This window comes from Rhinoraja longicauda, chromosome 38 (assembly GCF_053455715.1).
Source record: "Rhinoraja longicauda isolate Sanriku21f chromosome 38, sRhiLon1.1, whole genome shotgun sequence".
NCBI classification, from domain to species: domain Eukaryota; kingdom Metazoa; phylum Chordata; class Chondrichthyes; order Rajiformes; family Arhynchobatidae; genus Rhinoraja; species Rhinoraja longicauda.
Genome location: NC_135990.1, coordinates 3,905,452 through 3,919,645, shown reverse-complemented (window position 1 = coordinate 3,919,645; position 14,194 = coordinate 3,905,452). Strand labels below are relative to the sequence as shown.

General features: G+C 48.6%; 1 protein-coding gene across 5 annotated transcripts in view; it reads right to left on the bottom strand.

Annotated features, from left to right (window-relative positions):
• LOC144610999 (protein mono-ADP-ribosyltransferase PARP6) overlaps positions 1-14,194 on the bottom strand; it is a 122,312-nt gene that overhangs the window by 461 nt on the left and 107,657 nt on the right. For 2 of the 5 annotated variants that reach the window (XM_078430087.1, XM_078430084.1), the window contains exons 21-24: positions 13,039-13,108; positions 9,608-9,687; positions 4,409-4,472; positions 2,512-2,596 (exon numbers count right to left, since the gene is read on the bottom strand). In XM_078430087.1, the coding sequence (XP_078286213.1) occupies positions 2,512-2,596; positions 4,409-4,472; positions 9,608-9,687; positions 13,039-13,108 (299 nt within the window). Of the gene's footprint in view, positions 1-2,511; positions 2,597-4,408; positions 4,473-9,604; positions 9,688-13,038; positions 13,140-14,194 lie in introns of those variants that run through there. The other 3 variants (XM_078430086.1, XM_078430083.1, XR_013549467.1) reach the window with 2 other exon arrangements.

Genomic DNA, 14,194 nt, shown 5'->3' with positions numbered 1-14,194 from the left:
TGATCATACAGTCTGGTTTGAGAACAGCTCTGCCCAGGACAGGATGGCCCTGCAGAGAGTAGTGCGTTCGGCTGAACGCACCATGGGAACTACACTCGTCCCCCTGCAGGACCTATACATCAGGAGGTGCAGATCCAGAGCAAGCAAGATTATGAGGGACCCCTGCCACCTCAGCAACGGACTGTTCCAGATGCTACGGTCAGGCAAACGCCTCCGCTGTCACGCTGTGAAAACGGAGAGGATGAGACGGAGTTTCTTCCCACAGGCCATCAGGACTGTCAACTTTTATAACTCCAGAGACTAAATTTTGTCTACACTATAGTAACTTTATTAACTTTATTTATATGCTGTAACTGTAATTATTTTTTGTGCACAATCCGCAGGCATTGCCACTTTCATTTCACTGCACATCGTGTATGTGTATGTGACAAATAAACTTGACTTGATCATGGCTGATCATCCACAATCAGTAACCCTTGCCTGCCTTATCCCTTGATTCCACTAGCCCCTAGAGCTCTATCTAACTCTCTTAAATCCATCCAGTGATTTGGCCTCCACTGCCCTCTGTGGCAGAGAATTCCACAAATTCACAACTCTCTGGGTGAAAAAGTTTCTTCTCACCTCAGTTTTAAATGGCCTCCATCTTAATTCTTAGACTGTGTGGCCCCCTGGTTCTGGACTCCGCCAACATTGGGAACATTTTTCCTGCATCTAGCTTGTCCAGCCCTTTTATAACTTTATACGTTTCTATAAGATCCCCTCTCATCCTTCAAAAATTCCAGTTATCGGGAGATGGGCATGGTGATTCTATGAGCTTGGAGCACGTGACGATTTTGAAAGTCCGAGCCGAACAACAAGCAGAAAAATTGTTGAAGACAGACACAAAATGCTGGAGTAACTCAGCGGGTCAGGCAGCTTCTCTGGAGAGAAGGAATGGGTGACATTTCGTGTCGAGTCCTTTCTTCCAACGAGTCTCAACCCAAAAGTCACCTATTCCTTTTCTCCAGAGATGCTGCCTGACCCGCTGAGTTACCCTGGTATTTTGTGTTTATCTTCAATGTTAACCAGCGTCTGCTGTTCCTTCCAATAAAGAAACATGTGGAAATTAATGTATGTGATGTTACTAAGCAAATGGATGGGACACTCACAAGAATCCTTAATTTACAAAGGTGATGTCACATTTGTTTTAATCTGGATTGATACTGAGTCGTTAGTAAACTTGAAGTAAAAAAAAGGAACTGCAGATGTTGGTTTACACAAAAGGACACTAAGTGCTGGAGTAACTCAGCGGGTTAGGCAGCATCTCTGGAGAACATGGATAGGTGACGTTTCACAGAGTGCTGGAGTAACTCAGCGGGTCAGGCAGCATCTCGGGAGAACACGGATAGGTGACGCTTCACAGAGTGCTGGAGTAATTCAGCGGGTCAGGCAGCATCTCGGGAGAACATGGATAGGTGACGTTTCAGGTCGGGACACTTCTTCAGACTTTTAAACTCTTGAAGCTTCCACCCCTCCCCATTAGATCTCTGAGTAAGAGGTAGATTATGTCAGATTTAAGCGAGGAAGAAATTCTTCATGCAAAGGGTGGTGAATCTTTCAAAATTCTCTGCCCAGGAGGGTTGTGAAGGCTCAGAAACGGATCGGGTTTGGCCGGTGTGGGCAAGTTGGGCCGAAGGGCCTGTTTCCACACTGTATCGCTCCATGACTCTATGAAGACGTTCCTGGGATCTAATTGAGTGTTTCTTCGGACATTGTAGGTAGCTAGGGGAGAGATGCTGGGGGTTCTGGCTGAGATATTTGTAGCATTGAATGAGTGGCTCATGTTGTGCCTCTGTTTAAGAAAAGCTGTAAGGAAAAGCCTGCGAATTACAGTCACGGTGGCGCAGCGGTAGAGTTGCTGCCTTACTGCCTTACAGCGAATGCAGCGCCAGAGACCTGGGTTTGACCCTGACTACGGGCGCTGTCTGTACGGAGTTTGTACGTTCTCCCCGTGACCTGCGTGGGTTTTCTCTGAGATCTTCGGTTTCGTCCCACACTCCAAAGACGTGCGGGTTTGTAGGTTAATTGGCTGGGCCAATGTCATAATTGTCCCTAGTGGGTGTAGGATAGTGTTAGTGTGCGGGGATCGCTGGGCGGCCGAAGGGCCTGTTTCCGCGCTCTATCTCTAAACTAAACTAAACTAAACTACAGATTAGTGGGACTAACAAGAGTGTGGTGGACATTGTCTAAAGGGACAAGATAAAGGCTTTCAAAAACTTTAACAAGTCTGATAAGGTAGTCCTTGGCGGGTGGCTGTGGAGGCCAAGTCATTGGGTATTTTTATAGCTGAGATGGATAAGTTCTAATGGATTAGTATGAGTGTCAAAGGGTATGGGGAGAAGGCAGGAGAATGGGGTTGAGAGGGAAAGGTGGATCAGCCATGATTGAATGGCGGAGTGGACTCAATGGGCCGAATGGCCTAATTCTGCTCCTCTCACTTCTGAACGTATCTCGGCCTCTCCCGATACTCACACAAAAAAGAACCGAGTGCAGACGTGGTCCGAGACAGGGCAGACCCAAATGTTCCCGTGTTTCTGGAGGTCTTTTGAAGTAATAACTACGAAAAATAACGTAAAGAGAGAGAGAAGTTGAAACATCAAGATTTCATCAACAATAGACAATAGACAATAGGTGCAGGAGGAGGCCATTCGGCCCTTCGAGCCAGCACCGCCATTCAATGTGATCATTGCTGATCATTCTCAATCAGTACCCCGTTCTGGCCTTCTCCCCATACCCCCTGACTCCGTTATCCTTAAGAGCTCTATCTAGCTCTCTCTTGAAAGCATTCAGAGAATTGGCCTCCACTGCCCTCTGAGGCAGAGAATTCCACAGATTTACAACTCTCTGACTGAAAAAGTTTTTCCTCATCTCCGTTCTAAATGGCTTACCCTTTATTCTTAAACTGTGGCCCCTTGTTCTGGACTTCCCCCAACATTGGGAACATGTTTACTGCCTCTAACGTGTCCAACCCCTTAATAATCTTATATGTTTCAATAAGATCTCCTCCCATCCTTCTAAATTCCAGTGTATACAAGCCTAGTCGCTCCAGTCTTTCAACATACGACAGTCCCGCCATTTAACCTAGTAAACCTACGCTGCACGCCCCCAATAGGGCATGTTTACAAATCAACGATTTGTAACTGTTGATCTTGCAATCAACGTCACATGGAGAGAGCCAGGTGATTCTCATTGTTCAACCATTTTGGTTTGCCATCGTCTGTATTGCTACAGGTCACGCCACCCATTTTCCGTTCCCCCTCGGTTCCAGAGCCTTTCTGGATTCTCCGTTTTGCCGTAACAACAGAGGTCACGGCCTGAGGGGGACCGAGATACCGACACGCAAAGTCGACCGTGGAAGTCGGTTATGGGAACGGATCTGCCGGCTCCGGCCAGGCCAGAGTTCCAGAGCCCCAGCCGCAGGGGGCAAATTCGATCCACCGATCGGCGCGGAAGTCCCGATGAGGTCGAGATCGACCGCCTCTCCTGGCTTAGGCACCACATTTTTGGTGGAATTTCCAGGGGGTGTTTTTGTCCGGATTAAAGGGGGGGGGGGGGGAGGGGGGAAACCACTAGTTCCTGGAAAATCGGTGGTGGGCCTGTATTAAAATGGTTGGGTTGGCGTAGAATTGCAGAGTTTAAGCATAAAGGTATTTAGTGAAGACAGCTTGATCGAGGGAGCTCGGCAGAAGAGGGAAGGATTGGGGCACCAATCACTGACAGAAATAAAAGCCAATCCTCAATTCAAAAACTTCAGGTTTCCAGAATAAACCTGCTCCACAGATTTGTGGAGGCCAAGTCAATTGATATTTCTAAGGCAGAGATTGATGGGTTCTTGATCAGTACGATTTATTCACAAAATGCTGGAGTAACTCAGCAGGTCAGGCAGCATCTCGGGAGAGAAGGAATGGGTGACGTTTCGGGTCGAGACCCTTCTGGCTGGGGTTTTGGGGAGAAGTCGGGTGAACGGGGTTGAGAGGGAAAGACAGATCGGCCATGATTGAATGGCGGAGTAGACTTGATGGGTTGAATGACCCAATTCTGCTCCTCTGACCTTATGAATTTATGAAGATTGAACCTTAGTAATAAAATAATAGAAACATAGAAAAATAGGTGCAGGAGTAGGCCATTCGGCCCTTCGAGCCAGCATCGCCATTCAATATGATCATGGCTGATCATCTCAAATCAGTACCCCGTTCCTGCTTTCCCCCATACCCCTTGATTTCGTGTTCACTTGTTTCCTTGTTCACAGTTTCCACGCTGGGTGAATAAATAGGCGAGGAAAGGTTATTTAACAAACATAAAAAATAGCGCTGGTAATCCTCTCTGGGAGGTGGCGTGCAGCAGTGGAGAAAGGAGAGGAGATTCCTACCTTCACAAAGTGCTATACAATTCAAGTTTCGACTCTGTAAGAATCTGGATTGAATGGGTCTTGTCTGTGGAAGGAAAAAATGGATATTAGTCTTCTGAAAGCAGAAGAAATGGGTGAATTATACTGCCCAGGAGGCCGAGAACTGACTTGCTCATTTTTCTGTTTCAGTGCACATGTATGTTTTATGTGATGAAGGAGAAATAGATTTTTGATGGAAAGTTGTAGCTACGATGGAAAACAAGTTTGGTCCGTGTAATTGTACCTACATGTGCATGTATGCACACACACACACACACACACACACACACACACACACACACACACACACACACACACACACACACACACACACACACACAACCATACATGCACAAGCACACGTCCTTATATATGTACACACACGAACAATAAAGCTAGAGGGTGCATAGAACATTTGCAAGGATGTCTGTCTCTCACACACACACACACACAACCCACACACACACACTGAGACACAGACACACACACAACCCACACACACACTGACACAGACACACACACAAACAAACACACACACACATACACACAAAACCCACACACACACACACTGACACAGAGACAGACACACACACACACAAAACCCACACGCACGCAAACACACACACATACACACACACTCAGAGACACAGACACACACACAACCCACACACACACTGACACAGAAACACACAAACAAACACACAAAACCCATACACACACACACTCACACAGAGACACACAAACAAACCCACACACAAAACCCACACACACACACTGACACAGAGACACACAAACACACACACAAAACCCATACACACATACTCACACAGAGACAGACAGACACACACACAAAACCCACACACACAAACACACGCACACACACCTTTCTTTCTTTCAATGATAGCAGTAAATTACAAGCATACTGATGGGCAGGCAGGAGGTGCCAAGTCTACCGGTCCACAATGTATATCTAAAAGTCTCTTGAATGCCACCATTGCGTCTGTGCCCACTGCCACCCCTGGCTGCATGCTCCAGGCACCCACCACTCTCGATGTGAAAAAACCTGCCCTGCTCATCTCCTTTACACCTTGCCCCTCTCAAATAAAGTTCTGTTCTCTATTCTTTGACGTCCTGACTCTGCGTTTCCAAGATGGCGCCCAACCCAGGCGACCATTTGCGTGCCGGCCGCAGAAGCAGATCTACAGTCACACATTACAATCGCTCCACACTCTTAAATCTCTACCATACACTGTCAATGGCTCGATTGTAATCATGTATTGTCTTTCCGCTGTCTGGTTAGCACGCAACAAACGCTTTTCACTGAACCCCGGCACATGTGACAATAAACTACACTGAACTGAAAAAGGTTCTGACTGTCTACCCTATCTATGCCTCTTATAATTTTATATATGGCTACCCGGTGTCTCCTCAACCTCTGCCACACCAAAGAAAACAATCTCAGTTTGTCCAACCTCTCCCTGCGGCTAATACCCTCTAATCCCAAGCAATGTTCTGGTAAATTGACACAAAAAGCTGGAGTAACTCAGCGGGACAGGCAGCATCTCTGGAGAGAAGGAATGGGTGACGTTTCGGGTCGAGACCCTTCCTTCCCACACAATGTTCTGGTAAACCTCTTCCGCACCCTTTCCAAAGCCTCCACATCCTCGGTAATGGGAGGACCAGAATTGCAAACATTGTCCTTAGACAGGGAGGCAACATCTTACAGGACCATTGCTCAAAGCCACAAGCCAATGGATCGATTATACATTTCAGAACCTCCTCCCACCCCGCTCCCCTGACTTACATAAAGGGCTATCTCCAGCAGACCCTTGTGTAAGATAGAAACAAAATGCTGGAGTAACTCAGCGGGACAGGCAGCATCTCTGGAGGGAAGGAATGGGTGACGTTTCAGGTCGAGACCCTTCTTCACACTGCGCTTTAAATCAGCATCTGCAGTCGCCTTGTGTAAGTTCGGTGTTACGCAAATCAGAAACGGATGTGCCACCACGTACGCGTAAGTTTAGTATCCGACACGGAGACCACGTGGGAGATAGACACAAAGTGCTGAAGCAACTCAGCGGGTCGGGCAGCATTTCCAGAGAACGTGGACAGGCAATGCCTCAGGTTGGGAGATGCTAGCTGACCCGGTATAAATCAGCATCTGATACGATAGAACATTATTTATCCCTGGAGGGATATTGAGCTGCCGAAAGTAATAGCACACAAGAGTCATGAGACAAGGAATTAAAGTGACGAGTGGCAAAGATTGGGGATGGGGTGGGGGGGGGGGGGGGGGGAAGTCAGTCTCAGTCTACCCCATGACAGAAGGGGGAGGGGTTGTACAGTTTGATAGCCACAGGGAAGAAGGATCTCCTGTGGCGTTAGATTTAGATTTTAGATTTAGAGATACAGCGCGGAAACAGGCCCTTCGGCCCACCGAGTCGGCGCCGCCCAGCGATCCCCGCACATTAACACTATCCTACACACACTAGGGACAATTTTTACATTTACCCAGTCAATTAACCTACATACCTGTCCGTCTTTGGAGTGTGGGAGGAAACCGAAGATCTCGGAGAAAACCCACGCAGGTCACGGGGAGAACGTACAAACTCCGTACAGACGGCGCCCGTAGTCAGGATCGAACCTGAGTCTCCGGCGCTGCATTCGCTGTAAGGCAGCAACTCTACCGCTGCGCCACCGTGTTCTGTGCTGCATCTTGGTGGAACCAAGCATGAACGCCAGCATCCTCACAAACCTCTACAGATGCCCCATCGAGAGCCTGCTGACGGGCTGCATTACAGTCTGGTACGGGAACTGTTCTGCCCACAGCCACAAATCACTACAGAGAGTCAGTGGTGATGACGGCACAGCACAACACTGGCAACTGTCTCCCGGCCATTCAGGACATGTTCTACCGGCGGTGCCTGCGGAAGGCACGCAGCATCATCAAGGACCACAGCCACCCAGCACGCAGGCTGTTCTCCTTGTTACCGTCAGGCAGACGATACAGGAGTATGGCTGCACGTACCGCCAGACTTAAGGACAGTATCTACCATCAGGCCATCAGGCTTCTGAACTCATAAACACATTTCACATCATACATGTTGATTATTTTTAATATTGCTTTTTTAATTATTTTTAATATTGTCTTTTTAACTTACTAATGTCATTTTTAATCTTATTTATAGGAAAATAACTACAGATGCTGGTACAAATCGAAGTATTTATTCACAAAATGCTGAACTCAGCAGGTCAGGCAGCATCTCGGGAGAGAAGGAATGGGTGACGTTTCGGAAGAAGGGTCTCGACCCGAAACGTCACCCATTCCTTCTCTCCGAGATGCTGCCTGACCTGCTGAGTTACTCCAGCATTTGGTGAATTCATCTTATTTATCCTTGGAATATTACTGCTGAGGTGACCCGTTGTCTTGTCAAATACATTTCATTGTACTGTTGACCCTGTGCCAACCTACATATGACAGATAAAATGTATTATTTATTATTATAAAGAATTTATTGTTATACCCAGCCTGTTGCTGAAGGAGCTCCTCAGGTTGACCAGTGTGTCACGGAGAGGGTGAGCTGTATTGTCCAGCAGTTCCTTGCTATTAAAAATTGACCGGGTGAGAACTTCGAAATGGAGGCCGCGTGGGAGAACAGCTGACTGCCTCGCAGAAACGGCCACGTGCAACGGCAGTAGCGGGTTGCGACCAAGACAAGAGAGTGTTAGAGTTAGGTTTAGCTCTTGGGCTAACGGAATCAAGGGATGTGGGGAGAAAGCAGGAACGGGGCACTGATTCGGGATGATCGGCCGTGATCACATTGAATGGCGGTGCTGTCTCGAAGGGCCGAATGGCCTCCTCCTGCACCTATTGTCTATGTTTCTATGAGACGCGCAACTTGGTAATAAAGATGCGGGCGTAAAGAACCGCTTACGCGAGTGTGAGTTTACTCAATCACCTATTACACAGGTGGAAGACCACCTGGACCTCCGTATTCTATGCCTGTACCTCAGCATCTGCTACCTCAGCCACTTTCCCATCCTACGCATCAGATTGAAGACCATGGCGATGAAGTTAATGCACCAGTGCTCAAAAATCTGAATGAGTTTCGAGAAACACAAGTTGAAACTCAACTCTGACAGCAGTGAGGGAGGGGGTAGGACAAAGGGGGAGCTGGTGCGGGGGGCACACCGTGAGGGAGGGGGAAGGACAAAGGGGGAACTGATGCGGGGGGAACACCATGAGGGAGGGGGAAGGACAAAGGGGGGACTGCCGCGGGGGGGGGGGACCGTGAGGGAGGGGGAAGAACAAAGGGGAACTGACGAGGGGGACACACCGTGAGGAAGGACAAAGGGGGAACACTAGGGGGGGGACACTGTGAGGGAGGGGGAGGACAAAGGGGGAACTGCCGCGGGGGGGGACACCGTGAGGGAGGGGGAAGGACAAAGGGGGAACTGATGCGGGGGACACAGTGAGGAAGGGGGAAGGGCAAAGGGGGAACTGACGCGGGGACACCGTGAGGGAGGGGAAGGACAAAGGGGGAACAAGCGGGGAACAAGCGGGGGACACACCGTGAGGGAGGGGGAAGGACAAAGGGGGAACACGCGGGGGACACCGTGAGGGAAAGGGAAGAACAAAGGGGGAACTGACGTGGGGGGCACAACGTGAGGGAAGGGGAAGAACAAAGGGGGAACACAGTGAGAGAGGAGGGAGGGGGAAGGACAAAGGGGGAACACGTGGGTGGGGGACCGTGAGGGAGGGGAAGGACAAAGGGGAACACGCGGGGGGCACACCGTGAGGGAGGGGGAAGAACAAAGGGGGAACTGCCGCGGGACACACACCGAGGGAAGGGGAAGAGATGGAGGGGGAAGAGAGGGAGGGGAGGAGGTTGGGGGGAACAGGGACATTCTTTGCTTGCATACCCAAGGTATGCAAATGGTCGCTACATAAAGGGCACTGACAGTGGTACAAATTCCCCCCCCCTCCCCGCGCACTGGAATTTGTACCATTGTCAGTGCCCTTTACGTGGTGACCATTGGCATACCTTGGCATGCAAGCAAAGAATTTCACCGTGACTTGTCTCATGTGACAATAAAGTATTCAGCTCAATTTCAGTACAAAGGGTGACGGGGCAGGAGTCCGTGGTCACAGGGAGTGGGAAGGAAGTGTGCTACTAATACCTGGGGAATAGTGTTCATCCTGTTGTAGCGGAGAACCAGCTCGTCCTTGGATGGCATGCGGTGTTGCCCTTTGCCCATTCCTGCAAAAGCAAACACTCCTTTACACTTCCATCTCGCGATAGACAATAGACAACAGGTGCAGGAGGAGGCCATTCAGACCTTCGAGCCACCACCGCCATTCAATGTGATCATGGCTGATCATTCTCAATCAGTACTCCGTTCCTGCCTTCTCCCATTACCCCCTGACTCCGCTATCTTTAATAGCTCTATCTAGCTCTCTGTTGAAAGCATCCAGAGAATCGGCCCTCCACTGCCTTCTGAGGCAGAGAATTCCACAGATTTACAACTCTCTGAGTGAAAAAGCTTTTCCTCATCCCTGTTCTAAATGACCTACCCCTTATTCTTAAACTGTGGCCCCTGGTTCTGGACTCCCCCAACATTGGGAACATGTTTCCTGCCTCTAATGTGTCCAACCCCTTAATAATCCTATATGTTTCACCACAACATGGCCAACTATTTATTAGTTGTGCACCAAATACTGGAGTAACTCAGCGGGACAGGCAGCGTCTCTGGAGAGAAGGAATGGGTGACGTTTCGGGTCGGGACCCTTCTTCGGACTGAAAAAGGGTCTCCCGCTTTGTCTCATTATTAATAAAACAACTTGTTTTGTTTCTTTCCTGTTGGGAGGTTCTCTCTCCCTAGATACCACCCGCCCTGCTGAGTATTTCCAGTATTATTGCTTTTAAAAAAATATACCCTTGCCAATGTACTCTTTTATATACCCATCCATAACTCTAGTTTCCCTCTCCCCTGAGACTGAAGAAGAGTCTTGACCGAAACGTCACCCATTCCTTCTCTCCAGAGATGCTGCCTGTCCGCTGAGTTACTCCAGTTTTTTGTGTCTTTCTTTGGTTTAGACCAGCATCTGCAGTTGCTTCTACATAATACTTTTACTCGTTACAAAACATTTAAAGAAACACCACCAAGAAATTTATGGGTAGAGGTTGACAGGGGGGGGGCGGTGGGGGGAGCTACGTTCTGACTGAATGGATCAGGTTGTGCATGCTTGCTTAAGCCACACACCAACATTCTTCGTGGACGGCTCTACAGTAATCAAGAGCAGTCATGAAGTCAGAAGTTCATAAGTGATAGGAGCAGAATCAGGCCATTCAGCCCATCAAGTCTACTCCGCCATTCAATGGCGGCACGGTGGCGCAGCGATAGAGTTGCTGCCTTACAGCGAATGCAGCGCCGGAGACTCAGGTTCGATACTGACTACGGGCGCAGTCTGTGCGGAGTTTGTACGTTCTCCCCTGCGTGGGTTTTCTCCGAGATCTTCAGTTTCCTCCCACACTCCAAAGACGTACAGGTATGTAGGTTAATTGGCTGGGCAAATGTAAAAATTGTCCCTAGTGGGTGTTAGTGTGCGGGGATCGCTGGGCGGCGCGGACCCGGTGGGCCGAAGGGCCTGTTTCTGCGCTGTATCTCTAAATCTAAAAAAAATCTAAAAAATCAATCATGGCTGATCTATCTCTCCCTCCTAACCCCATTCTCCTGCCTTCTCCCATAACCTCTGACACCCGTAGTGAACAAGAATCTATCTATCTCAGTCTTAAAAAGATCTATTGACTTGGCCTCCACAGCCCTCTGTGGCACATTGTCAGATATTAATAAGACCATTTTTATGCATTTTGTTTTTACTATGTAGAAATTACAGCAGTGTTTATACAATCTGACAATGTGCACTTTAACCCCATGTGATTTTTTATCTATTACAAATCTCAAATTGTGGAGTATGGAGGCAAATAAATAAATGATGGGTCTTTGGCCCAAACATTATGGAGGGCACTGTAGGTTCTTCATAAGCAAGGGGGTGGAATGTTATTGGAGTGGACAGTTACAATCACAATTAGATCAGCATTAACCTATTCAATGGCAGAGATGGATCAACGAATATAGAAAGGATGGATGCACTGAGTCTTGAGGTCAAGGTATCTTTAGCCAAGGGTGTTCTTTAGAATCTTTAGGTCAGTGTTTTTCCACACTGATTTTTTTTTTTAGTGATACAGCACGGAAACAGGCCCTTCGGCCCACTGGGTCTGTGCTGACCAGCGAGCCCCGTTTATTAACACTATCCCACACCCACTAGGGACAATTTTTACATTTACCAAGCCAATTAACCTACAAACCTGCACGTCTTTGGAGTGTGGGAGGAAACCGAAGATCTCAGGGAAAACCCACGCAGGTCACGGGGAGAACGTACAAACTCCGTACAGACAGCACCCGTAGTCGAGATGGAACCCGGGTCTCCGGCGCTGCATTCGCTGTAAGGCAGCAACTCTACCGCTGCGCCACCGTGCCGTCCTATGTGGTGGGTAAATAGCTCGGGCTGCCAGAGATGTGGTGGAGGCAGGTGTAATAACAACATTTAAACGTAATTTGGATTGGTATATGGATAGGAAACTTGCAGACGGATACAGGCCAAACATAGCAAGTAGGACTGGCATAGTTGGGACATCTTGGTTAGCATGGATGTGCTGGGACAGAGGGCCTGTTTCCATGCAGTATGACTATGGGTGAGTGGGCTAACCTGGAGGGTTTGCTTCAACAAAGACCATGCCCGACACTCAGTCGGTGGAAGTAGATCTCTCCATGAACCTGCATCACAACCTGGTTTGGGAACAGCTCACCCAAGACCGCAAGAAACTGCAGTGAGTTGTGGACGCAACCCAGACCGTCACCCAAACCAACCTCCAATCCACTGACTCCATTTACACTCATGAAGCCTCAGCACAAAGGCCCCCTCTTCTCCCCTCTCCATCAGGCAAAAGGGCCAGAAGTGTGAAAGCACACATTACTAGATTCATAAGGAAATAGCTGCAGATGCTGGTACAAATCGAAGGTATTTATTCACAAAATGCTGGAGTAACTCAGCAGGTCAGGCAGCATCTCGGAGAGAAGGAATGGGCGACGTTTCGGGTCGAGACCCTTCTTCAGACTTCTTCAGAGTCTGAAGAAGGGTCTCGACCCGAACCGTCGCCCATTCCTTCTCTCCCGAGATGCTGCTGACCCGCTGAGTTACTCCAGCATTTTGTTACTAGATTCATAGACAGTTTCTTCCCAACCGTTATCAGGCAACTGAACCATCCTACTACCAACAAGCGGGCAGTCCTGAACAACTATCTACCTCATTGGAGACCCTGGAAGTACCTTTAACTGGACTTTAACTTACACTGAACGTCAGTAACATTATTCCCTTTGAGATATATCTGTACATCTGGATGGCTCGATTGTAATCATGTCTAGTCTCTCTGCAGACTGGTTAGCAAGCAAGCAAAAAGGTTTTTCACTGTACCTCGGTACACGTAACAGTAAACTAAACTGACTACTTTGCAGTGATCAGAGTGAGGGCAAACAGAAAGATCACTTACCTGAGTAACCAAATGAAATGCTGGAGATTGGGCTGAGATAGATGCCTTTTCCATAGGCTGCACCATGCAGCTTGTAAGAGACAGCAGTGTGATCGTTATGACTATAGGTGAGCAAATACTTGAACTGTAACCAAAGGCTTCAATACATCACAATATTTACTTAGAGACCATGTACCAAAGTTGCATTGGGTGTCCTCTACAACTAAAAACTCCCACGCGGAGTTGTGAGGAGAGAGTGACACAGAGAGAGAGAGTGAGGGAGAGAGGAGAGAGGGAGAGAGGGAGAGGGAGAGAGAGAGAGAGAGGGAGAGAGAGAGAGAGAGAGAGAGGAGAGAGAGAGAGAGAGGAGAGGGAGAGAGAGAGAGAGAGAGAGAGAGAGAGAGAGAGAGAGAGAGAGAGGAGAGAGAGAGAGGAGAGAGAGAGAGAGAGAGAGAGAGAGAGAGAGGAGAGAGAGAGAGAGAGAGAGAGAGGAGAGAGAGAGAGAGAGAGAGAGAGAGAGAGAGAGAGAGAGAGAGAGAGAGAGAGAGAGAGAGAGAGAGAGAGAGAGAGAGAGAGAGAGAGAGAGAGAGAGGAGAGAGAGAGAGAGAGAGAGAGGAGAGAGAGAGAGAGAGAGAGAGAGAGAGAGAGAGAGAGAGAGAGAGAGAGAGAGAAAAAAGATGCAGCAAGGAAACAGGCCCAAGTCCATACTGACCGCCAAGCATCCATTGACACTAATCAGGCTTTTGGTTTAGTTTAGAGATACAGCGCGGAAACAGGCCCTTCGGCCCACCAAATCCACGCCGACCAGCGATCCCCGCACACTAACACGATCCTACACACACTAGGGACAATTTACAATTATACCAAGCCAATTAACCTACAAACCTCCATGTTTTTAGAGTAGAAACATAGAAAATAGGTGCAGGAGGAGGCCATTCGGCCCTTCAATAGACAATAGACAATAGGTGCAGGAGGAGGCCATTCGGCCCTTCAATAGACAATAGGTGCAGGAGGAGGCTATTCGGCCCTTCAATAGACAATAGGTGCAGGAGGAGGCCATTCGGCCCTTCGAGCCAGCACCGCCACTCAATGTGATCATGGCTGATCATTCTCAATCAGTACCCCGTTCCTGCCTTCTCCCCATACCCCCTGACTCCGCTATCCTTAAGAGCTCTAT